At 48.8% G+C, this 23045-nt stretch overlaps 1 protein-coding gene across 1 annotated transcript in view; it reads right to left on the bottom strand.

Moving 5' to 3' along the window:
• ACSF2 (acyl-CoA synthetase family member 2) overlaps nt 1-19669 on the bottom strand; it is a 50951-nt gene extending 31282 nt beyond the window's left edge. Inside the window, exons 1-5 of the mRNA XM_067547481.1 lie at nt 19156-19669; nt 7564-7759; nt 5900-6028; nt 4476-4529; nt 175-293 (exon numbers count right to left, since the gene is read on the bottom strand). Of these exons, the coding sequence (XP_067403582.1) occupies nt 175-293; nt 4476-4529; nt 5900-6028; nt 7564-7759; nt 19156-19247 (590 nt within the window). The 5' untranslated portion in view covers nt 19248-19669. The remainder of the gene's footprint in view (nt 1-174; nt 294-4475; nt 4530-5899; nt 6029-7563; nt 7760-19155) is intronic.
• Nucleotides 19670-23045: the final 3376 nt, after the last annotated feature.

Genomic DNA, 23045 nt, shown 5'->3' on the forward strand with positions numbered 1-23045 from the left:
GATGGGTGCAACAGGGATATAAAAGCCTAGACAGAGATATTTGTGTGGGACCTCTTTTCCTCTGGGATTATCCACCAGGTTCAATAGTAGGTTTGTCCCCCTGCAAGTGTGAGGACAGACTGCAGGGCGCAGCCCTGGGGGACAGCAAGAGGATCTCTGGTGTTTCTCACTCACCTCTTGCTCTTTATTCCCCCTGGACTGGATTTCTCTAGCTCAGGACAAACTTGCTTCAGGATCTCATAATATTTCTGTGTTTTAAACTGAGTGGGGAACACCAAGGCCTTACAGCCAACCTGCGTGGGAAAAGAGGGAAGTCAGTCTGAGATGACACCCACTGCCCAGGGAGTAATGAACAGACCCTGGAAACCTGACAGCCCGGCACTCGCACTCACTGCTGATGGAAAACCACACAGCGCCCGAGAAACCAAAAGGCAGGAGTTCAACCCTCCTCCGGGGCTCTTCCCAGGACTTGTTCGGCTATGAGCCCATGTTACAACGGCCCCTGTCTAGGCTGAGCTTTCAAACCATGTTAGCCCCTTCCTAGAAGGGACCATCCTGTAAGATGGCTGAGACGCTCACTGGAGAGGAGGCGGATTGGCCTTTGCCAATAGCGCAGCCTTATCGCTGGGGCTGGGGACAAACCGCTCCCCCACACCAGATGACATTTAAAGAGTCCAACCCTCTTGTCCTCCCCGCCCCCAGGAGCAACCCCATTTCCCAGCAGAACAGTGACCCCGAGATCCAAGCTCTCACCCATTGCAGGGCGAGGTTTAATGCTCAGTATTCTCAACACTTCTCTGCCCAGAGCAGACGGAGCTCTGGTGCAGGCAGGTGCAACACCACAGACTTCAGCGGGGCCACACCCACTTGTACCAGGCCTAAATTTGGCCCAGAGCATGTAAACTGTAAGTTACGTTTAAGGTACCATTTCTGAATCTCATGCTGGCAGGAACAATCTACCCAAAGGTGACACTGGCACAAAGGGAGCCAATGTCAGATTGAAAGCCAGTTTACACCTGATTTTAGTATCGGGTTGACAGGGTTTAAAAAAGGTACTGCTTAACCAACCAAGGCCTGATTCTCCTCGCCTTTCCACTGCTTTACTAGACTTCAGTGGTGCTATTCCTGATTTACACAGAGGTATGTGCAAGAGGCTCAAACCAGTACAGCCACATTGCCGGAGCAGCGAGCACACAGCTGCACTGCCTGTCAGATACCTGATTTGCATGTGCAGTTGTGGGTTTCCGTAGCTTCCTGGTCTTCGCATGTTGCTGAAACCCTGCAGTTCCCTTTCTGCTTCGCAGAAAAACAAATGTCACCTCTCACCCCAACCCCAACTTCACCACATTACGAGGAGGCCAAGACATGCCAGCTTTAATCCAGAAATTATTTGCATGTTACTCTGTGATTTCCAATGGAAAAGAGCAACAAGTGCTTTCACTTTTGGAAAGGTCACACCGAAACCACCAGGGCACCTCATCTGTACGAGGAAGTTTGGGGCTTTTTAACGTAGGCTCTGTCTACACAGCAAAGAAAAAACAATGATTGGCCCATGCCAGCTAACTCAGGCTCGCAGGGCTGTTTCATTGCTTTGTAGACTTCTGGACTGCGGCAGCTTTGGAACTTCCCACCCCTCGTGGTCCTAGAGCCCAGGCTCCAGCCTGAGCCTGGAAGTCTACAAAGCAACAAAACATCCCTGTAGCCTGAGCCCTATGAGCCTGATTTGGTTGGCACGGGCCAGCCGTGGGTGTCTAGTTGCTGTATAGACATATCCTTTAACTCCATGGACACCGTGATCCGTGTCCATTTGTCAGGGTTAGACAGTTCAAGCCACGATACTAATCTGGAAATCCCAAAGCTATCTTTACAGACAAGGTGGTATGTGAGCATCCAAGTGCTGCAGCTGGGCACCTCTGAACAGATGTTGGCAACAGATAGTGGTAGCTCTTTCTGTAAAGGACCTGCACTGGGAAAGCCATGATCCATTTGTATTTACAATCAAGCCCTGCAAATCTGGTGCAGGGGCACAAAGGAAGAGAGGAGCAAGTTGGAAAATAGGCTATTTACCATTGTATGCAGGAGGGAATTACTCTGCAGTGTCAGGAAAGGGATGAGACTGCTGCTGGGTTCTGTGCTGAATCTATTTTTATAGCCCAAGCCCATGAGGGAAGGGTTTTTGTTTTGCAGGTTTCCATTAAACAAACAACGGCAATCTAAGGACAGACAGGGAGATGAAGACAGGCAAACAGCCTTAATGCCAAAGCTACAAAGAACAGCCATAAATGCCACAGGATACAAGCAAGTCCCACTGAAATCAAGACGACATGTTCTGCTCCTGGCCATCCCTTTGTAAATCCAGACTGTGATTCCACTGACCTTAATGGAGTCGCTCTGGATTTACACCAGTGTAAATGAGAGCAGAATCTGACCCAAGGAGACCAAGATAAAAACAAAAGCCAAGTTCTGGAGGAGGAAAGGGAAGCTACTGTTGTCCCTACAGAGCTAATCAGAATGGAAAGCAAAAACAAAGCCAGAAATGGCTCAGACACATGATACAAACAACAGCTGCAGTGACCACAAGGAGAACCCACTGGTGCCAACACTCACAGCTAAAACAGGCCCCCAGAACTCATGCTCGAGAGACCATCTTTCACTTCTCTCTAAATGCAGCCAGCGTTCCCACCCCTCTGCTGCAGGTGGGCACCAAAACTTCAGGGCAGGAAGAGACAGCAGTTTGCTAGGAAAAGTTCCATCTGACTCCAAAAAGGGGAAGCCACGTTGGTGAGTTTAACACAACCGATTTAAAATGTCAACAACTTGAGAGTTCCTACGCAGCCCAGGAGCTGACCTTCCAGGGCACTGAAGTGGGAGAAAGATTGCCTGTTGCTTCTGCACATTCTCCATGTCAATCTGCTATTGGCATGGGGGGTGGCTGGGAGGATCCAGTCCGGCATTTTGATTCTGTCTCCTATTGTACTTGGGTTTTAGATTCCCAAACTGAACAAGTTAAAACAGGAGGCCCCTTAATCTGGGAAGATTCATTTTATTCACAAAATATTTAATAGCTTTAATCCCTCATTATTGGGGATTAGAAACCGGAACATTTTAGCCACTAATCATTACCCTGCATGGTGTCACACAGAGCTGGGGAAAAGTCTCACGCACCTCTGAAACCGAGGCAGGCATGTGAGGACCTGAACCATAGCAGCAATTGTCGCATGGGAACAGAACATAAAATACAGGGACAAAGGTATAAGAGCCAAGCCAGACTGAGCATAGCACTAGAAAATGCACTGCTGGGAGCAATCCGTCTTCGGTGGTTAAAGTGGCTGGAGGATTTTCCCCTCTCTACTTTTTAAGGGGTGAAATTCTGGGCCCATTGAAGTCAATGGGAGTTCTGCCACTGACTTCAATGGAGACAGGATTTCACCCTCTGAATCTACCATACCTAACCACTGCTACTGTACACACAGAACTAACAGCCCACAAGGCTCAAACAAGGGAAGTTTGTGGCTGTCTCATCACTAAAATCAGGAAATTCCAGAGCAGTGCCAGGATCCTGCAGTTATGGCCAGGGGAAGAGTCAGTGGGATCAGCAGCTGCTTTGTGTTTTCGCACTGGCAGCAGACCAAGAGCGCAGACAGACAGAGGTAGCTCACAAGTGCTAGCTGAATTAGAACTGGCTCTGGGAGGGACGCTGCCCCAACAGCCTGCAGTCACCCATGCGCACAGATTCTCAGTGGATCATCACTCCCCATGCTTTGCTGTCCAAGGTGAGAAGAACCGACCCTGTGCTGGACCCTTGGCACGCATGTGGTATCCTCAGCACCTAGACGAGAACCAGCTGCTGGCAGCCAGAGGGGAATGCAGGTGGGAGTCTCCTTGTGGAATGGGTGAGAAGGGTAACCCAAGGAACAATAATGGAGGAGATTCAGTCCTGGGCAGGGGTGTGCGCAGGAGTTTAAATTTGACCCCATGGGAGGGGCACGTTTTGTGCCCCTCCCCATCTCTCCCACCCTAGGAGGAGCTCACTCTTCTTCCCCTCCAGCGCTCAGGAGGAACTTGCTGTTCTCCCCTCCGGCCCCGGTAGGAACTCGCTCTTTCCGTCCTGTTCTGGCCCTGGCAGAAGCTTGTCCATCCCCCGTGTCCCCAGGCCGGAGCAGTTCTGTGCCTCTGACAATTATTGTGGGGGCCTGTGTGCCTGTTTGCCCCCCTCTTGTGTCATTCTAGGCATTCACAAATCATTGCACCATGGGGCCCCTTTGCATGCATGGCCATGGGGCCCCCCACCGGCCCTGTTCACACAGGCTGCCCCAGAAAGACGTTTTTCTGCTGCCTGAATTTCCCGAGTGCCCTGGTCAGAAGTTCTTTCACTGGCACAGTTCCCATGGTTACCCTCTGCCATTAACATCTCCATGTTTCCAAGTGTTTGTGGGCAGAATCAAGTGGCATTAGCCGTAACTGGCCTACAGTACCTTCTTGATCACAAACTCCAGCTCCTGGGCCTGATATGCAGGGTTCACAGACACCTGGAATGGGGAAGAAACAGGAGAATTAATTAAGGCTCTGAAAAAGCCTCAAAGACCTCATCTCCTAACCACTTACTGTAAGTCTTAGAGAAAGGTACTTTGGAGGAAAAAACCCCTGTGAAATACACTCACAGCTTCTTGCTTCTATAGGACAACCAGGATTAGGATAACCTCCCAAATTTCATGTGAACCAGGAAAGCCCATTTATGCCCATTTTTACAAATAGGGAAACTGAGGCACAGAAGTTAAATGACTCATAGACAATAAGCTCAGAAGGGACCATCATGATCATCTAGTCTGACCTCCTGCACAACGCAGGTCACAGAACTTCACCCACCCACTGCTGTACTAGACCCCTAACCTAAGAGTGAGTTACTGAAGTCCTCAAATATTGATTTAAAGACTTCAAGGTACAGAGAATCCACCAGCAAGTGACCTGTGCCCCATGCTACAGAGGAAGGTGAAAAACCCCCAGGCCCTCTGCCAATCCGCCCTGGGGGAAAATTCCTTCCCGACCCCAAATATGGTGACCAGTTAAATCCCTGAACATATGGGCAAGACTCACCAGTCAGACACCCAGAAAGAATTCTCTGCAGTAACTCAGAACCCACCTCATCTAACATCCTGCCACAGGACTCGCACAAGGTCACGTGACAAGTCAATAGCAAAGATAGAAATAGAATCCAGGACCCCTGACCCCCAGGCCCATGTTCAGCCCATTACACCGTAGTAATCTACATTTCTAGGGACAATCAGATTCCTTTCTGGATAACACACAGAGTGAAAACTTCCCTATTGCAGATAACTCCCCACAGAAGAGTTTTGGCCACCAAAGCGGAGTTGCGCTATCAAATTTAGTCTTTCGGTAGTCCACTAAGCTAAACCCATCTATTTACCCTGTCTAATACAATATCTTTTGAATGCCATCACAGCAGGCGATGCTATACAAAACTTCCAGGAAGACACACTCCAGGCCTTGCCCAGAGGACCTTCTGATCTAAGTAAGACAAAGCCCTGACGATACTCTCAGGTGATGACTCTATCTCCAGGCAGGGCAGACAATTTAGGGACCTTCTATGATGGATTTTCATCCAGAGGCACCCTAGACATTCTCTCACGCCATCAACAGTTGTACATTATGTCCCAGGGAAGCTTGTTACCCACTGCCCTCTCACCAGCTTGGCGTTTTGCTTTTCTGGGTAATGGAGGGTCAGAATAATGAGGGCTGCATGGGCCTTGCATGACATCTATTCCCGCTCTTCACTTCAGTTCCCTTTCCCAGCACATTATTCAACTTCTCCAAGATCTTCCTCTTTGTCTCCCCCTCCCCCTAAAAAAATCCAGGTGCCCAGACAGACAAGCCTCCTTACCAGGATGATTCCTGCCTGGGCTGTTGCAAATTGCATTAGAACCCATTCATACTTGTTGGGACCCCACATGCCCAGCCGGTCTCCCTTCTTCAGGCCAACAGCCAGAAGTCCAGCTGCTGCCAGGTCCACCTGCAAAACACATACAATGCCAGATAGGGAAAGAGGTCACCTCACAGGGCGCATCAAGGCATTTTAATCTCTCGCACACTAACTTGAAGGCAGCTGAGCATCATTTTAGCACCCAGTTTACGAAACTGAAATCAAGCGGTCTACAGCACTACTGCACAGTCCAGCAGCTTGTTCCTTGGTTGTTCATTTTGTATTTTATAAACAGCAATGCCTAGTGGAGTTACAAAGAGCAGACCACCCGCACTTATCGGGTGACTGACAGCCCATGAGGAGCAAACTCAAAACATGCGTACAAAGGCAGCTGGAAATCTGGTATATCAGACGTGTTAGGGTGAATTTCATTCCTGTGCAGTCAAAGCCTTTAACTCCAACATAGGCCCTCAAAATAGTGCTTACATGGTGCTGCTGGATCCGTGTACAGGGTGCATTTTAATCATACACGCATCATTACTTACTTCTGAAATAATTTGGATTAGAAAGCAAATTAATGAGAAAACTGACCCGTCTCATTTTTTTAACCCTATCTACAAGTCAAAACCCAGGCATTATATTAAGATCATTTATCTCGCCTAACGGCAAATGCTTTTCAGATGAGGTTGGACACACACAGTCCAAAGTCCACAGTAATGTTCCGTTAATTTTTTGATGGTCTTCCCTTATGGTGTTTCCATATGAGCTAGATTTTAGTCCATGTAACTGCTTATAAAATCTATTTGTAGGGCTCTCTGTTTAATTAATGGGCCTTTTTCAGGTGAGTCAGTGAAATGTTTTTTTAAAATCGTGAGTTCCACGAATAGAGTTTATTCTTGTAAACTAACAAAATTTTAGCAAATCTACAAAAAGCAGTATGTGAACACCTTGGGTTAACCCAGGCTATTCATCACATCCAAGATCACAGAGCAAATCTAGTGGAAATGACCTTCCCATTTACACATGGAACATTGTTCACATATTCAGAATGTCCATTCATAGGTATTATTATAAACAGGGCCAAGTCCTGCATTCTTTACTCAGGCAAAACTCACTAATTTTAATGAGAGTTTTACTTGCATAACGACTAGGAAGCTACAGGTGCTCAGCACCTCTGAAAATCAAGTCACAACGAAATCAGTGGGATTTGGATTAGGTGCTAGTTAAAAACTTCAGGGGTTGGCCCGTGATAATCAGACACAGAGAGAGAACCACTTCCTAAGAATGTACATTTACTGCCGTACACATGAGTACTTCTATGTGCACTGCCTTTGCTCTCATTCCTCACAGAGTAGCCCATGAAGATAGGGTAAGCACACACAAATCTTATCACGCACATCAGATGATAAACCAACATGTAACTTTGCTATGTATTGAAAGCCAGGACCAGAATCCAAACCAAACAAGCCCAACCTCTGTTTTCAATCCATGGACGAAGTCACTTTTTCATTTCTCCGATTGGCTGAGCAAGCCACCCGCTAACACTGTGATTAGGTGGGATTGCAAATTCTAAAGGGTGGTGACCTAGAGGACCGGACTCTGTAACAGACGAGACGGCCACTCACTTCCTGTTTGAATTGGGCAAACGTCTTCCGAACCCCATCTCGACAGAACACCAGGGCCTCGCGGTCTGAAAACCGATGAGCGGTCTCCTCCAGGCACTGACCCACAGTTTTGGTGAGCAGTGGAATGTCCCCACCGCCTTGGATGTAGCTGTTGGTTGCTACAGGCGTGCTGGGAGGTGCATCGACGTGCAGGGCACTGTGAAGGAAGAGACGAGGATCAACAACAGCGGGGAGACAGTCACCAGAAAGACCTTCCTTGCTATACTCAACCCAGGCTGCGCTCCCTAGGTTACTGCCCTTATTTGGAGGCCATCCTATGCCCACATTGGCTTTGCTGCACTATAAAGTAGATACAATGGATTTACAGGTCATGAGACTCTCAATCCCAACAAGACAGAGGTCTAGTCACTAGAGTGTTTTTGGCTGTATTACAAACAGTGCCACTAGAACCCCTTGGCTAGACTACAACTATCTGTCTATGGTACTTATATGGCCCTCATTAACATACTGTCCGAGAACGTCACACTCGAATGTATTTGTCCTCCCAAGATCTTTGTGAGATAGGGAAGCGCGGCGTGTGACAACCATCGCAACTTCCTGGGCAAACCTTATTGAATTCAGTCTATATATCATTGTGGGCCAGGGATTGTATGTACTTCCATGGGGGAGGGAACCACAGCCCCTCCATGAACTAAGAACAGTGGGGGGTGATTGGGCAAATTCACTCAGGTTGTAACACCTCCCAAAAAATACCATCACCTGGAGCGGCTCGCCTACACTGTTTCAAACTGGATTCTTTAGAGACCGACAGACAGACAGACAGACAAAGAAAGGACGTTTGGATCAATAATCTATGTTTAAATTGACTTCGGGCCTGCTTTTGGATCCAGCAAATGGACAGCACCTTCTGTCCAAGGGAGGCCCCAGTCCTTCCTGGGACAGGTTGGAAGGACTTGGCCTGTTCCTGCGGGGTGCTTGTTCAGGGCTAAGAGCTCTTATGAACTTGTGACCACAGGTGAAAAAAAACTCTGGTGGGGTGTGAAGGACTTGTGGGAGTTGGGTTGATCTCTGCTAAGCTTATTAGAACAGGTGTGGGTTCTTCCATTATTTTTAATATTTTCTGTGTGATGTTTTCACCTTAACAATCAATGGGCCTGCTTAGAAAGGGCTGCATGGTAACATATCTTTGAGCAATGATGCTGTTTACAGTCTCAGAGGAGACGGCAAAGGAGACATGCCCAGGCAGTCTGATTTGCTGGGGAATTCACAGGGTAGCCAGGGGACTGTGCAGCCTGGAAAAACCCTGGTCTGGAGGGAGAGAGGTGCATGTCTCCATCCAAGAGAGGTGATGGTACAGAGCCAGAAACCTGAGAATGAGTGTGCTGGGTGGACCATAGAGGGAGAATACAGGTGCAGTTGCCCTGAATTGTGACACTGCACTCCCATTTTACAGATGGAAAACTGAGGGATGGGGAGGCTATCTGACTTGCCCAAGGTCACACAAGAAGTCTATGGCATAGCATTTGAACGCAAGTCTCCCCAGTCCAAGGCTGGACCATCCTTCCTCTCTCTGTGGCTTCTCAGCTATTCCTGCCTGTCTGGTACCAGCAGGTACCTGTGGAAAAACACCTTGCATTTTATTTGGCCAAGAAGACATTACAAGTCTACTGGCAGATTCATCTTGTGCTTCCAGGTCTCTAGAATGCAAGTGTCAGAAAGCCACAGGCTGACTTTCTCATGCTTTACTCTGGGCAGGTAGGAGCAGAGGAATGAGGACACTGAACTCTCTTCTGTAAATATTTCTACCAGACTTCAGCTCATTCCCTGGTTCATTTGCCACGTAGGGCCTGATTTGTGGAGCTGCCGGGCCCCACTTCACCTGTTGACTTTATCTGGCATGGTGGATGCTCAGCATCTCTGAAAAGGAGGCCCATAAAGATCTCAGCCTCATTCACCAGAGTGCAGACAAGTATCCTTGCTCTCAATTCTACCTGAAAGAATTAAGTACCCGAGTGAGCAGAAGGCTGCTAACTGCATGTGCAAGAAAGAGCTGGGAGGGAGGAGAAGGCATCAGAACACAAGTTACATTTTCAACCTTTCATGGCAAACATGGAAATCTTTAAAACAAACAGTTGGAGAGGTTAAATTCCCCAGTCATTTGAAACCAAGCCATCAGTGGAAGTTGGCAGGCTGATTCAGTCTAAACAACACAGGTGCAAGCGCTTTTCCTCAAGAGGTAACAGACCAAATCCTCAGCTGACCTACAAGGGACTAGTTCCATTTCAACAGAGCTATGCTGATTTACACGAGCTGAAGACCTGACTCAGTGTTTATAAGCAGAAACTAACACAAATAAGGTAGGCTAAAGAGTAACAGGAAACTGCTCAGCCTGGGCGTCAGTCCAGTCCCACTCAGGGTATGCAAGCTGATGTTCTCCACCATCTGTCTCACAAGCAGCCATGTTATAGTCCTTCACCTGAGCACCCGTGGAAGAGGAAGGCACGTTCACCAGGGAACAGGTCGTGTCCCTGCCATCTGTCACAGTCAATGCAGAATGAGATGTCTTATGGCCGCTGTGCACTGTACGTACACACAGAGTGTGGGTGCCAGAGTTTTTATTGTTCTGATAGAACAGCAGGAGTTTGTTTAATGCATTCCTCCCAGCTGAACTAGAACCTGAGTGTAGTTAAGTTTTTGATGCAATAAAGATATGGTCCACCATCAGGAGAACGGAGGGGACAGGGATGAGTCAGAGTTGCACTGGAAAGGTCCTTCTCTCCAGCCCCTTACAAATAAACATCAGGCTAGGCGTTGTCCTCCCACGTCACTAAAAGGTTCCTAGATATTACAGCAATTGGTGCTATAAATTACAGCAAACTTGCCGCTGGTTTTTAAAAAAAACAAACCCTGGACCCAGTTTCCCACAGGGCCAATCAATGCTGCTCCTTCAGCTAAAAGCAGCCACTGGTTTCACGTTGCCTCCATTTTTGGTTGCCCGTTTCTACACACAGAGAGCCTGATTTTCAGAGTCAGGGGACGCTGACACTGCAATCAGAGGTGTGACCGCAACACAAGCTAGCGCTGACCTACGGCAGGCCAGGGCTATCTGCTTGAGTGCATCATACCCAGGGTCCCAGGCAGGCTTGAACAGCCCCTGCTCCCACCACTTCACTGCTACTGTTATCTGAGCTAGCTAGATCAAAGCTAGCTGGGGTACATCCACAGGTGCTGCCGTCACACCAGTTACCATGTAGACGTATCGTCAGTGAGCATGCACAACTCCAGCTGGAACCAGTGGGAGCTATGGACACTCAGCTGCACCGAAAATCAGGTCCTAGGTGTCTCACGTAGAAAGAAAGCAGCATCCAAAAATTAAGGACATTTTTGAAAATGTAGAAGGCAGCCTAGGAGGGACCTCCCTACAGCGAGACTCCCTTCTTAACCCACCCAACGCCAGAAGATGATCCACTTCCAGCCCCAGGGTGCCTAGCTCTGCTTGCTTAGAGCTTGAAATCCAAACTGTGGTTTCCCACAGGGAGTACACAATGCTAGTCCTAAACCATTGGGCCAGCCCTAACATTTTTTACGCTGCAGATACTTTGTTTGATACCAGAGCTCTCTCAAATCACTGCTGTGCTCTTTAGACAGCTAATGATCTCTGCCTTTCACGGTGTGAAGCAGAGAGAAGATTTTAATCATTACTGAGTTGCCTGGAAAATGAAAAGGTGGAAATTGCTCTGAGGATATGGACTAAAAAACAAGAGTTTGTAGGAAGGTCCCTTATGTTGGATTAACTTCATGGGGTAAAAACAGATAAGTGAGAGACAAAGAGGGTTAAAATAAAGTCAGATGAAAGACATAGCATCTCTCTCTGAAGAGGATTCTAAGGACAGAAAGTTTGAATTACACAGATTAAAAACGCTGGGGGGGGGAATCAAAGTCAGGTCACCATAAAGGGGCAATCCCACAGTAGGATCTGCATCGGTGTATAACACCACAGATGTGTACCAGCTCAGGGCGAGAGGTCACAGGCCCCAAGGATTTATAGTTTTGTAGCTAGTAACAATGAAAAGCAGAAGCTGCTGATCTTCTCACCAGAGAGATCAGGAGGGAGGGCAGAGCCAAAGCAGCAGGCTTTAAAGGCAGAGAGGAATGCTGTTGCAAGCATATGGGGTAGCGTGAAAATGAAAGCATGAGAAGAGGAGGGCTGGGAGGAGTGAAGAATGTGAGGCCCAGTTGTAGGAGGAAACAAGGATCTAAGCAATAGCGGGGGGTGGAGAGCACTGAGCCAGAGGATGAGGGGCTTGAACTTGATCCTGAAAGCAAGCGGAAACGGCTCATGGAGATGGGGAGGCTGACAGGGCGGAGCAGGGGCACAAGAAGTACTTTTTATTATTTTAACCCCTCCATGGTAGTGTACCAATGAAGATCAGAACACCTGACTTGATCAAAGGGTTGTAACATCATCATCAAGCTGTAACTCTTACAGACTCCGTGAGCCAACTCGGCAGTTCGTCTCCCCAGCCCACCACTGCAATTCTTCTGGGTTAGCCAGCTCAGCTGCACAGGGCTTGCAATTTTCACTTGGCCATTTCAGCTAGCCTGATTCCTCAGTTCCTCCTTCCCCATCTCCTGCTTTGCCTCCCACATCACCCACCCAATTCCCACCCTGTTGCTGAATTAAAGAAAAATCAGGGGGGAAGGGGTTAATAAATAGCCCTTGGATTCATTGGCTTATGGGACTGCTGGAGGCGTGTACACAGATGACTGGTAAACTATAAGGAGAACTAATGTGTTTAATAAGATTTCTTCTTAGGGAGGAACACAGATCAGAGGGAGCTCAGATTTCCGTCATTCGAACTGTGTGGGACTTTGTGAAAGCAATATTCTGACTGGTATTTGTCTTTCACTTGCACAGACATGTTCGTCTGCCTCTGAAAAAAAGAAAAACCACCTCCCCCCAGCCAGTTTCTATCCTTAAACATTGAGGGGCAAGTTTTGGCCTCTGACATGCACCTATTTACTCATCCCAGCTGACTTTTACACACAGGGCATAAGGAGGATAGCATGGCAGGGGTGAGGGAGCGTGAGAGAAGGGAGCAAATAGGGGGTTATAAAGAAAGGCAAATGTTAGAGAATATTAACTTTTATTGTTTGGAAACTATTGAGGCAGGTCATGTAAATAAACTAGGACAGAGGCTTTTATATAGGGACTTTTTATTTCCTAGAAGAAATTCATCCTCACCCAAGGAAAAGCCAGGGTGCGCCTCTTCAGAAACTGCTGCAGTATTTCACTGCTAGACCACTGCTTCAAACAAAGAGCAGCTCAAAAGCCTTTATCTCCTGATCTCTGCTCAGCGGCCCCAAGTCAATAGTCCTGCTGCCAGGAGCAGAGCAGTCCTAGCATTAGCATTGTTATTCGACAGAGCAAGGACTATCGGTCTGAACTCCATCTGTGTAGGCACTTTTATGGCCCTCACTCACACTGGCAGAGGTCCCTGCAGGCCAGGATGGAGGTACACTGGAAGGCAACGTAGAGAAGCCCACACTGAGGTGTTCAATTGATACAGGACTTGAGAGTCTTGAAAACCAACCCTTAGTCCCACAGCAGTAAAGGGCAAAGTTATCATAGGATCAAGTTCTCTTCCCACTAAAGCCAAACACCTTCATTTTCTTCCTGACCTCAGCTGTACTGGGAACAGTCAAGCGTGCCAGCTCCTTGCATAAACACGGCCTTCCTTGACAGAGATTTAGGTGGAAAGGAGAGACTGGCATGAACAGGTTATACAAGAGTCCCCTGCTGAGCATCCACAACTCCTCTGACATCACTGGGACCCAAGGCTCAGCACCTCATGGGATTGGGCCTGAAGAGTCCATGATGGCACCAGCATTCCATCTCCTTTGCCATTTCCATGGGAACTTGGCCTGAGGGAACAGCTATTAACAGGCGGGGAATGGACTTGCACATACCTCTGCATCATGTGGCTCAAAAGAAACAAAGGGAACCTGAAGTGAGGACGATGAGGGGTGAGGAAACCCACCCCAATCCAGTCCCTCCTGCTAAGCCGCACCCACAAAAACAGATAGACTATCTTCTCTTAAACACTATTCGTACTGGCTGCCCCTATTGCCTATTAAAGAGTGATGTGCTGGCACTGCCCACTTCAGGAGGGGTTAGAAAGCTTGGGCTTTATGTTTTCACCCTTCTTTTCTCTTCCCCCATTTCTCCAATCCTGCAAAGTCAATCCTTGTTTCCACTGACTCCAGTGGGACCAGAATGTGACTCTGCGTGTTGGAGAATTTTCTCCATGGCATTAATTGGTTTGGGAATCTACCAGAGTCCCTCCCGTCAGCTTGATAAACTCTCTCATGGGAAGTTTAAGGGCCAGATCCTCACTGGGTGAAAGTCAGCATAGCCAATTTAAACCACATAAGGATCTAGCCCCAAGTCTGTATGGCAGTGACTTTTCCCCCCCAACAAATAGGATGAATGAAAGATTAACAGATTATCATGAGAAAATCCTCCTGGAATGTTGCACTCACTAAAGAGCACTTGTTGGGATCTGTCAGTCATCCTCAGAACCTGAGATCATGGAGCAGTTGCAAGAATAAGCTACAGGCTGCTTTTCAAACTAGCTCTCAGGTCCCAAGTGGGTCCTGCATTTTGAAGAGCTAGTTACAGGGTCAAATTCTGCCTCTACTTCCAATAGAGCTGCACAGGCTTAAGTGAGGACAGACTCTACCCCCCAGTGTCTAATAACAGAGCACATGAGGTTGTTCTGGCTCATATCTATGTAGCTCATTTCATCTTCCAAGTGCTTTACAAACATTCATTCATCCTCTCCACCACCTTAGGAGGGAGGGATTATCCCTATTCTGCAGGGGAGGAAGCTGAGGTACAGGGGGTATGACCAACATTTTCAAAAGCGGCTACCGATTTTAGGTGCCCAACTCAAGACGCCTCAAGATTGATTCTCAGATGGGCTGAGCATCCACATCTCAAACTTCAGCTCGGCACCTCTGAAGTTAAGGCCCAAGGTGTGTTGGGCCCCCAAAACCGAAGCACTCCAAATCACGATCACTTTTCCAAACACTGGCCCACACCACCTGCTCGAGATCTCAGATTCACACCCGGGTTCAGAAACCAGGACTTCCTGAATCGTAGGCCTTTGCTTACCGCTGAATAGATGACACACAATCCAGCTGTTCCCAAGCACTGCATGTTTTTAACCTCTCTGTGCCTGGCTAAAGCTGAAATGAAAGCAGTAGGAAAGGGAGGGGGGGAAAAAGACTCCATTTGATTTTCATGCCTTATGATGCTGATAATGCAAGAATCCTCTGTATAAAAATCATATCATCCTAGTAGCTCTCATATTGCACAGGATGCTGACATCAAAAGAAACAAAACAAAAATGTGGTAAGTTAGCAGACTGTTTTCCTGGCAGCTCCCTAATAATGACCAAAAAGGAATATACATACAGGTCTTCCTCAATAGCTTCACATCGAGGAGAGAAGGTGTTACCAATCTGCCCACTAGAAAGACAGAAGGGATTTATACCCAACTCATGTATCTGGGATCCTTCTAAGCATTCATCACAGCACAAGGACCACACTAAGAGAGAGAGCAACCCAAAGTGGTAAAGTTTGTTATTTTATCATTTTAGCATGTTTGTTCTCCCCCCCCCCGGGTTAAGACTGGATAGGGAACCCTCTACTTCAAATACAGTCCTGTGAGAGCCAGTGTAACACCACAGATTTCAGTGTAGGCTGAATTTGGCCCTCCCTTTTTTAATGGTTGCACAGAGCTTGGATGTTAAGGGCAGGCAATGATTCTCAGAAAGTCATGGCAACTTTTATAGCACTATGGTTATACAGATAGGATACTAAAAGTGTAGGGAGTGGAGCCAGTAAACAGCTCTTGGAGAGTAAACTGAACCTTGTTTAAGCAACAGAAAAATCAATAAAGAGAAAGATCACTCTTGACTATGTGCCACCCTATAAAAACGTTTATTGCCAACAAAACAGCATGAATTTGGGTCACTGATTGATCTTCTCCACAATTCTTGACTGAAAAAGGTTGGGCACCACTGCTATAGGGGACTGAGTATAGGACTGGGGACTAAACTCCTGAGATCTAGTCCTGGCTCTGATACCAAATTACTGTGTGGCCCTGAACTAGGCAGTGAATCCCTCCATTTAGTTTCTCCATCTGTGAAATAGGTATAGTGGTTAGTCACCTATCTTATAGGGGTGTTTGGGGATGAATTGGTTAATATTTGAAGATGTAAAAACACAGTAAGTGTATGGAATAGGAACTACAGTCTCATGGCTGAAGAGTAAGATTGATCCAAAAAGTCTGGTTCTCCTTCCAGCATCACCCAGGCCCACAGATTGCTTTGTGACCTCGGAAGTATCATTTTTCACATCTGTAAAATGGGAGCGATGCGACTTGCCTACCTCTCCGGAAGCTGTAAGGATCACAAAGAGCTCAGGAAATGCTTTGAGATTATAGGATGGAAGGAACCGACATGCAAAGTATTAATCATCACTAATTCCACCCTGAAATTACACAATCAGTCTCTACACCCTCTGGCCAATGAAAGAACATTTCCACATGAAAGATCTAAAAAGAAAGGCACGGGATTTGGCAGCAAGTGCTCCAGTCACCTGTGTTATGGAAGTTAAGGAATTCCTCCCCGCTTCTTTCTCTTGTCTCTGTCAGAGCAGGACACAGGGGTTGACAGACTGCAGGTCTAATCTAGCTGTTCCCTACATTTCCTGTTGGATGTCTGGAGCCAAGGAATCAGAGCTAGGAGAGCAGAGTGGGCTGCCAGATAAAAGCACTCTCCCTGAGAGCACACACACTGCCTTAGCAACAGTCTCTGGTGTCCGAGAAGGAGCCAACTACAACAGCGGGTCCTGCAAAGGGGAGGACCTTGCTGCCCGTATGTCTGAGGGTCAGAACAGACTCTGCTCCCAGCAGCCTTTGGAAAGGGCAACTGAGCACAGACGTATCAGAGACCGAGGGATGTCCGTTCAGGCGTCTGCACCAAGAAAAGGCCCCAACTCCTCCTCCTGCAGGAACAGGGCCTCTAAGTCCTGGAAGCTCTCAAAAGCTCTCCTCCCTGGTGGGGACAGGCGGACAGTATGGTGCATACACAGACACTCTCAGATATGGCAAGGAGCTGCATGTGTTTATCTCAGCAAGTTCAGAGAGATGGCTGAGGCTGTGCAGATTCAAGATAAGTAGCTTCCTTCTTCTTCACCTCTAATATTGGCCCTATAGAAATTACCACAGGAAGGGAAAGGGACTTGGTGCAGTGTGCATGGGCCCGGGGAAGCAATGCATTTATGTCACTCTCTGCCCCCACATGCTAAGCACACAAGAGGGCTCCAGCATCACAACCACAAAGGTCATTCCCCTGTCTGGCATCCTCCCCTCTGGGAAGCTTCCAAAGGTCAGGTTCACAATAGGGAAGGCTCACGAACTCATCCCCAGTCCAGTTTCCACCTGCTCTGGGAAGATTCCTACTGCCTTGCCATAGCAGCTCTAATGCACTAAATTGCAATTTTTGCAGGGTGGTGGTGGGAAGGAAAATTCGCCCCGTTCTTTTGTTCCCTCACATCTTTCCCACTCTTTAAAATAGACTTTTAGACGATCCCATCTCGAGTTTTACTGCCCAGAAACAGAGTAATGTTTTGCTTTGAACTAGGGGATTTTTAAACCAAGAATGGATTTTCTTCTCAAAGATAGTCTGTAGTTCACACAGGAATTAATTTAGGGCAATCCTATGGCCTGTGTTATACAAGAGATCAGACTACATGATGTCAGTGGTCTCTTCTGGCTTTATGATCTAGGAATCTAGGCCTTGGAAGTTTCCTGAGTTTTAATGGAGCCTTTGCATTCTGAATTCTGGTAGAATTTTGACTTAAAGTTTCCACTGCACCCTCCCTTCCCTACAAAAAAATCTGCTCTGAAGAGTTTCAATAAGAAACATTTTTATGTTATTGGTTAAAACTACAGTTGGGCCCCAAGACACCCAGAACCTTGAATCCAAACCCACCCTTACTTAATGACAGTCGTGGGTTGGCTTCCAGACCGCAAGGAGGCCTATCTTCCCATGCAAAGGCAGCTGCAATTTCATGAGAACAGCTTGTCAGGTTTCATTGCCACTGAATGAAGTCCCAATCCCAGCCTGGTCTCTGATCCCACCTACAAACACCTCCCTCCTGGCCCTATCTTTTGTTGTAAAAGAACAGCTAGAAATTATATGCTGAAAAAGAAAATGGGTATTTCCTCCCATTTGCTGCTGGGATGAACCTTAATCTCACCTGCACTACAGGGACTTGCCGCTGAATTCAACCGAGTTCAGAAAAAGCCACTCCCTTCCTGTAGGGCAGGTGGGATTTGAAAGTGCCATGAACTCAGCTACCTGCCCTTCCTCACCAACTATCCCAGAGCAAGCTTTAAAACCAAGCAAGACAAAGAATCATTTTCAGCTCCATAATACGGCAGCTTCATATCCCAACCAACTTGCACAGGACCAACTCACTACCTAATGCCCCCTCTACCTCTGCCCCATACAGCTTGCGGATCCACACACTGTAAGGTCCCGTCCATCTCAGTTCCATGCTGCACCCCCAGGGTGCTCCGGTTGGATTGCAATAAGGAGCAGCAACGGAGCCAAGCAAAATCAACCCCTGGGATCAGTAACGCGGAACGAGCTGGAGGAGCCACTTGAGAGAGGTTTTTACATCATCGTCATCAAGAATACGTGATGGGGAAGATTGGATCTGGGGCGGGAGACTGTACTGAGAAGTCTGTTTCTGGACATACAGGTGATGCCCTTCCTACCTGTGAACCCCCAGTCCCCAAAGTCACAGCCTCCGGCCAGTGCTCAGAGTGATCTGAAAAAAGTGTGTGTCTTGAGGGCATGGGGGGGAGGGGGTCTAGCATAATCCAGGGGTGCAGGTTTGGTAACACAGGACATAAAGCGGGCCCCTCACAGACCCAACTCAATTATTAATAAAAAGCCAGGTCTGTGACCCCTTACAAGTCTCCCCCCGCAAACACACACACTTTAAGCACTGCCTCCATGAGGCTCCCAAGTTGTAGGGAACTACCCAAAGGACTCTGACCACCACACGCTGCTGTAGGGAAAAAGGGGAGTTAGAAGTGTGTCTCAGCGACAGATCCATGGACCGGCGCGGGTCCCTGAGATCTGCCTGACACAGGTTAGGGAGGCAGCAAGCCAGTCCCTGGTACCAAAAAGGTTGAGAAACACTGACTTAAAGGAATCAAGGAGGGACGAGGGCTTTAATACAGAGAAGGAGAACTTTGGCAGAAAGTTAGCTGTTCTTCGCACCCCCCCCTCGGCATCTGCCCCCCTTCCAACTACCCCAACTGTCACACGCCCCTCCCACCTCCAAACTGGCTCTGCCAGCTCCATCCCCCCCATACAATTCCCAAACTGCCCATAGAGCACCCCCCAGCGCCACCCCTCACCTGCCCCCCTCCCAGCTAGCCCTGAACTACCCCTCCCCTGCTCCGAGGCTGACCCCCATCCTGGCACCCGCTCCCCCAGGCTTTACCTGACCCGCTGCACGCCCCGGACCCCGGGGAACTTCCCAAGCGCGGTCAGCACCTCCCGAGCCACCGGCTTCAGCCGGGCTGCGCCAGCCATGGCGGGGAAGAGGGCGCTGTGCCCCAGAGCCCAGCCCCACGCCCCCGGGGAAGGCAGGTAGCCACCGGCGGGCGGGCCCCTCACTCGCGCGGCTGCAGCCCAGGCGAGTTGGGCTGTGGGGAGAGGACGGAGCGGACTCGGAGGCGGTGCACGGCGCGGCGCACCCCGCCCCGCCGCGCGTAACAGCTGCGAGCGCGGAACAGCTTCGCCCCGGGGGGGGGGGGGGGCGGAGCAGGCGGCGGGGTGCGCGCGGGGAAGAGTCTGCACTGGAGGAACTCGCGTGCAGGCGGAGGCGAGTTCAGACCCCAGATGTCCTTTCCCAGCCACTTCTGCGCGCAGGGTCCGCTCCCTCCCCAGCCAGCTCGCACTCAGCCCCGAACCGGGCTCGACAGGGGGGTGCGCGGCGAGCCACCCACCCACACCGCCGCCCTGGCCGGGCACCTCCGCTCCCGGTGCGCAGCACACACTATCTCTGCCCGGCAGCCGGCACGCCGCGCGGGGGGGCAGGCAGGGGAAACCCTCTTAAAGAGGCAGCGTCCGCCGACCAGAGGAGCGACAAACCTTCGGGAAGTAAAGAAGGGGCGGGCGAGGCAGGCTGGGGAGAGTCAGGGGAAAACCTGTTACAGCCGGGTAATAGCTGGGACAGGAAAAGAGGGGCAAATGGGCCTGGGTAAAAACACACGGACGGACATAAGCAGCGTTCACTCCTTTCTGTGCGGGCTGGAAACCCCCGGGGACAAGAGCCTGGCTTGGTCCATGAGCAGCAAAGCGGCCAGCACACGGGGAGATGCTGCCTGCACAACAACATCACCGCGACTCACCGTGAGTCTGCCGCGACTCACAGCCCTCACAACTCCACACGACCGACTCCGCTCTGTCCCAGCCGCTGGAGCCCTACCGATTGTCTGACCAGCCCCGCGGCACTTCTCGACAGCTTCCACCGCCCTGGTTAGATTGCAGGGAGGATTTGGTAGATGTCCCTGCCCCAGCTGGAGGGACACACACACACTTCAAGATATTGCTCAGTCAGCCTGCCAGAAATGGGATGTTACTGGGGGCTCATACAAATAATGATTTGCCTTTGGAATGGGGCAGACTGCATCAGGGACGGGTAATTGGGATGTCCTTGGGGAAGATTTGTCCCTCCAGAATTTACTGTGAAGTCTGCATCCCTTCCTCTCCATGTACCTTGGCAGGTCTGGGATTATATCAATAGACTCGGAGTATTTCTTAGAAGCAACACATGGACACCTGCGGCTGCTTCATTTCAATTTGTTTGCGGAGTGCTGCTGCCCGCCAGCTTGGTTCCTCTGGTGGGAAAACGTCATTTTCCCGTTTAAACAAAGAGCTTAAAGACCAGTCGTGCTCCAACACTCTTCTGTGACACGGGGTGTTGCACAAGCTAAGCGGGAAATGTTTGTGAGCTCCTTGTTAAACTACTGGCAGAACATCACTGCCCCCCCCCCCCCCCCACACACACACACAGATCAAGGACAATTAATTCAAGGGGGATGAATACAGAGACTGAGAATTTTGAAGCTCATTACTGGTCTTGCCACTGTCCCAAACTATCCCTCTACCCTGGATTACGCCCCACCATACAACTATTCCCTGCCATCTGGTATCTGTTCCTTTATCTGCTTCCTTTACATGTTCCCCAGCCTGGCCCACTTGCATCCATCCCCCATCCAAAATTGTCCCTTTTTAAAAATGTGTTCCCTACCCTACTTATTCTCCAAACTTCCTCTCCCCTATCATTCACTTCCCTCCATCTAATCTTAAATTGCCTGCCCCCAACTTGGCCTGTTTCCCAGAATCACCCTGTTCACTTACATAACCTGTCAAATGCCCTTCAGCCCTGTTCACTTTACAAGTGCAACCATCATCTGCCAAACCACTAGCTTCAAATGTGTGCATAGTAGTCATGCATCTCCCTGTCCCCAGGCAAACACCTGTGCCTCACAGCCCAGCCCCCCACATTGCTCCATGGCATAGGCAGAGCAGCCGGGAACGGCACAGTTATTCCAGAAACACCAAATTATGATCCCCACACCTAAGGAAACAAGGCAGAGTCAGACACCCAGCCCCAGAACACAGAGATACCCAGCTCTGTGCAAAACCCAGACACAGGGAGAAAGCAGGCCTATGCCCATCACTGCAGCACTGAACTTTAGGGACATAGAGTGCTGCAAAAATTACTCTGATTGTAAAATGATGGCCGCCCTCACCAGCACTGTCATTTCAGTCAGTGTCAACCAGCACTGTATGCACTTAAGAATTGCCAAAGCCCATGGAGCATTAAGCCACGTCTAGGGTAGGTTTCACAGCAGTTTTTTGGGGGGTGGATGAGGTTGATATGTAGCAGCCTGTCTGGCATTGCTGCCCCTTTCTGAGTCAGTCACTCAGGCTCGCTCACATCGGGAGGCTGCTCCTGCCTTCACTTTCCTCTAGCAAGGTCAGTGATGTGCTGGCACAGACCCCTTGAACTGGAGCATTGAGTTCCACGTTAGCTCATTGGAGGTGTACGGAAACGTAGACATGGCAAACCTTAAATACACTCTTTGATAAAGTGGGACAGAGCAGTGTGAGGGCAAGGAGCAGAGATGCTGTCGACATAAGCCTGCCTATACTTCCAATTGCCTCGCCACACCTAGCAAGAGCAGTGAATACTTAGCACTTACAGAAATAATGAACCCTTGTGCCAGTGCTAGGAACTGAACATTTTACTGCTTTAAAGTACAAAATGAACAGTAATGAAATAATGTTACCAGTGGGCACTGGACTGTGACTCAGGAGACCTGGGATCTATTTCTGGCTCAGTTACTGGTCCCAAACAAGTCATTTCACCTCATTGGGCTTCTGCTTCCTGCCTACCCTTTGTCCACCTTGTGTTGGCAGAACGCAAGCTCTTTGGGGCAGGGACTGTGCCTTATGATGTGTCTGTACAGCACCTAGCACAACAGAGCCCCATTTCAGCCTCTTGGGGAGCCTTCCACAAGCTACAGCCGCCCTCCTTGCAGCACAGTGGGAATAAAAACTGGGAAATTAAAATGCAGAATCCAAATTTTTCAACAGAGACTATTGATTTTGGGTGCTCAGCTAGAGGCAGCTTAAAGAGGCCTGATTTTCAGAGGGTGAGTGCTCCGCATTTTCTGATAGTCAGGCTCTTTGACAGTGTCTCAAATTGGGCATCCAAAAATGGAAGCACCCCGAATCACTAGTCACTTTGGACAAACTTGGCCATAGGGATCTGAGTCTATTCTCACACTCATCAAATGCCACAGACTTCAGTGGAGTTACTCCTGATTTAACGCCACGGTAAAAGAGCAGAGAATTAGAGACCCAAAGTGTAGGTTCATTTAGCAATCCCTACCTCCATCCACCTCACTGATATTCCTTCCATCTGCCTTCTCCTAAACTGTAGCCCTGGGTCCTGTCTTGTTTGTCTCCCTTACTTTGGCTCCAATCCAGCAAACAAACACTAACTCACGTTACTTTATTTCATGTGAGTTAGTGCCATTGAAATCAACAGGTAAATACAGGAGTAAATGTATGCATGTGCATGAGTGTTTGTTGGATTGGAGCCTTTGACTATAAGGTATTCAGGGCAAAAATAATGTATTTTATTGATAAAGCACCATGTCAGCTGTCAGTGCTACATATGGCAGCATGCCAAACGCACTGTGCTTTACAACCGCAGAGGAAAACACAGGCTCTGACTCAAAGAGCTTACAATAAGTATAATCAAATAATTAATAACAAATCACATGTCAGTTTAACCTTCCCACATTCAGATTA

This window comes from Emydura macquarii, unplaced genomic scaffold (genome assembly GCF_026122565.2).
Source record: "Emydura macquarii macquarii isolate MOO-44397 ecotype Brisbane River unplaced genomic scaffold, CSIRO-AGI_Emac_v2 contig_1230, whole genome shotgun sequence".
NCBI classification, from domain to species: domain Eukaryota; kingdom Metazoa; phylum Chordata; order Testudines; family Chelidae; genus Emydura; species Emydura macquarii.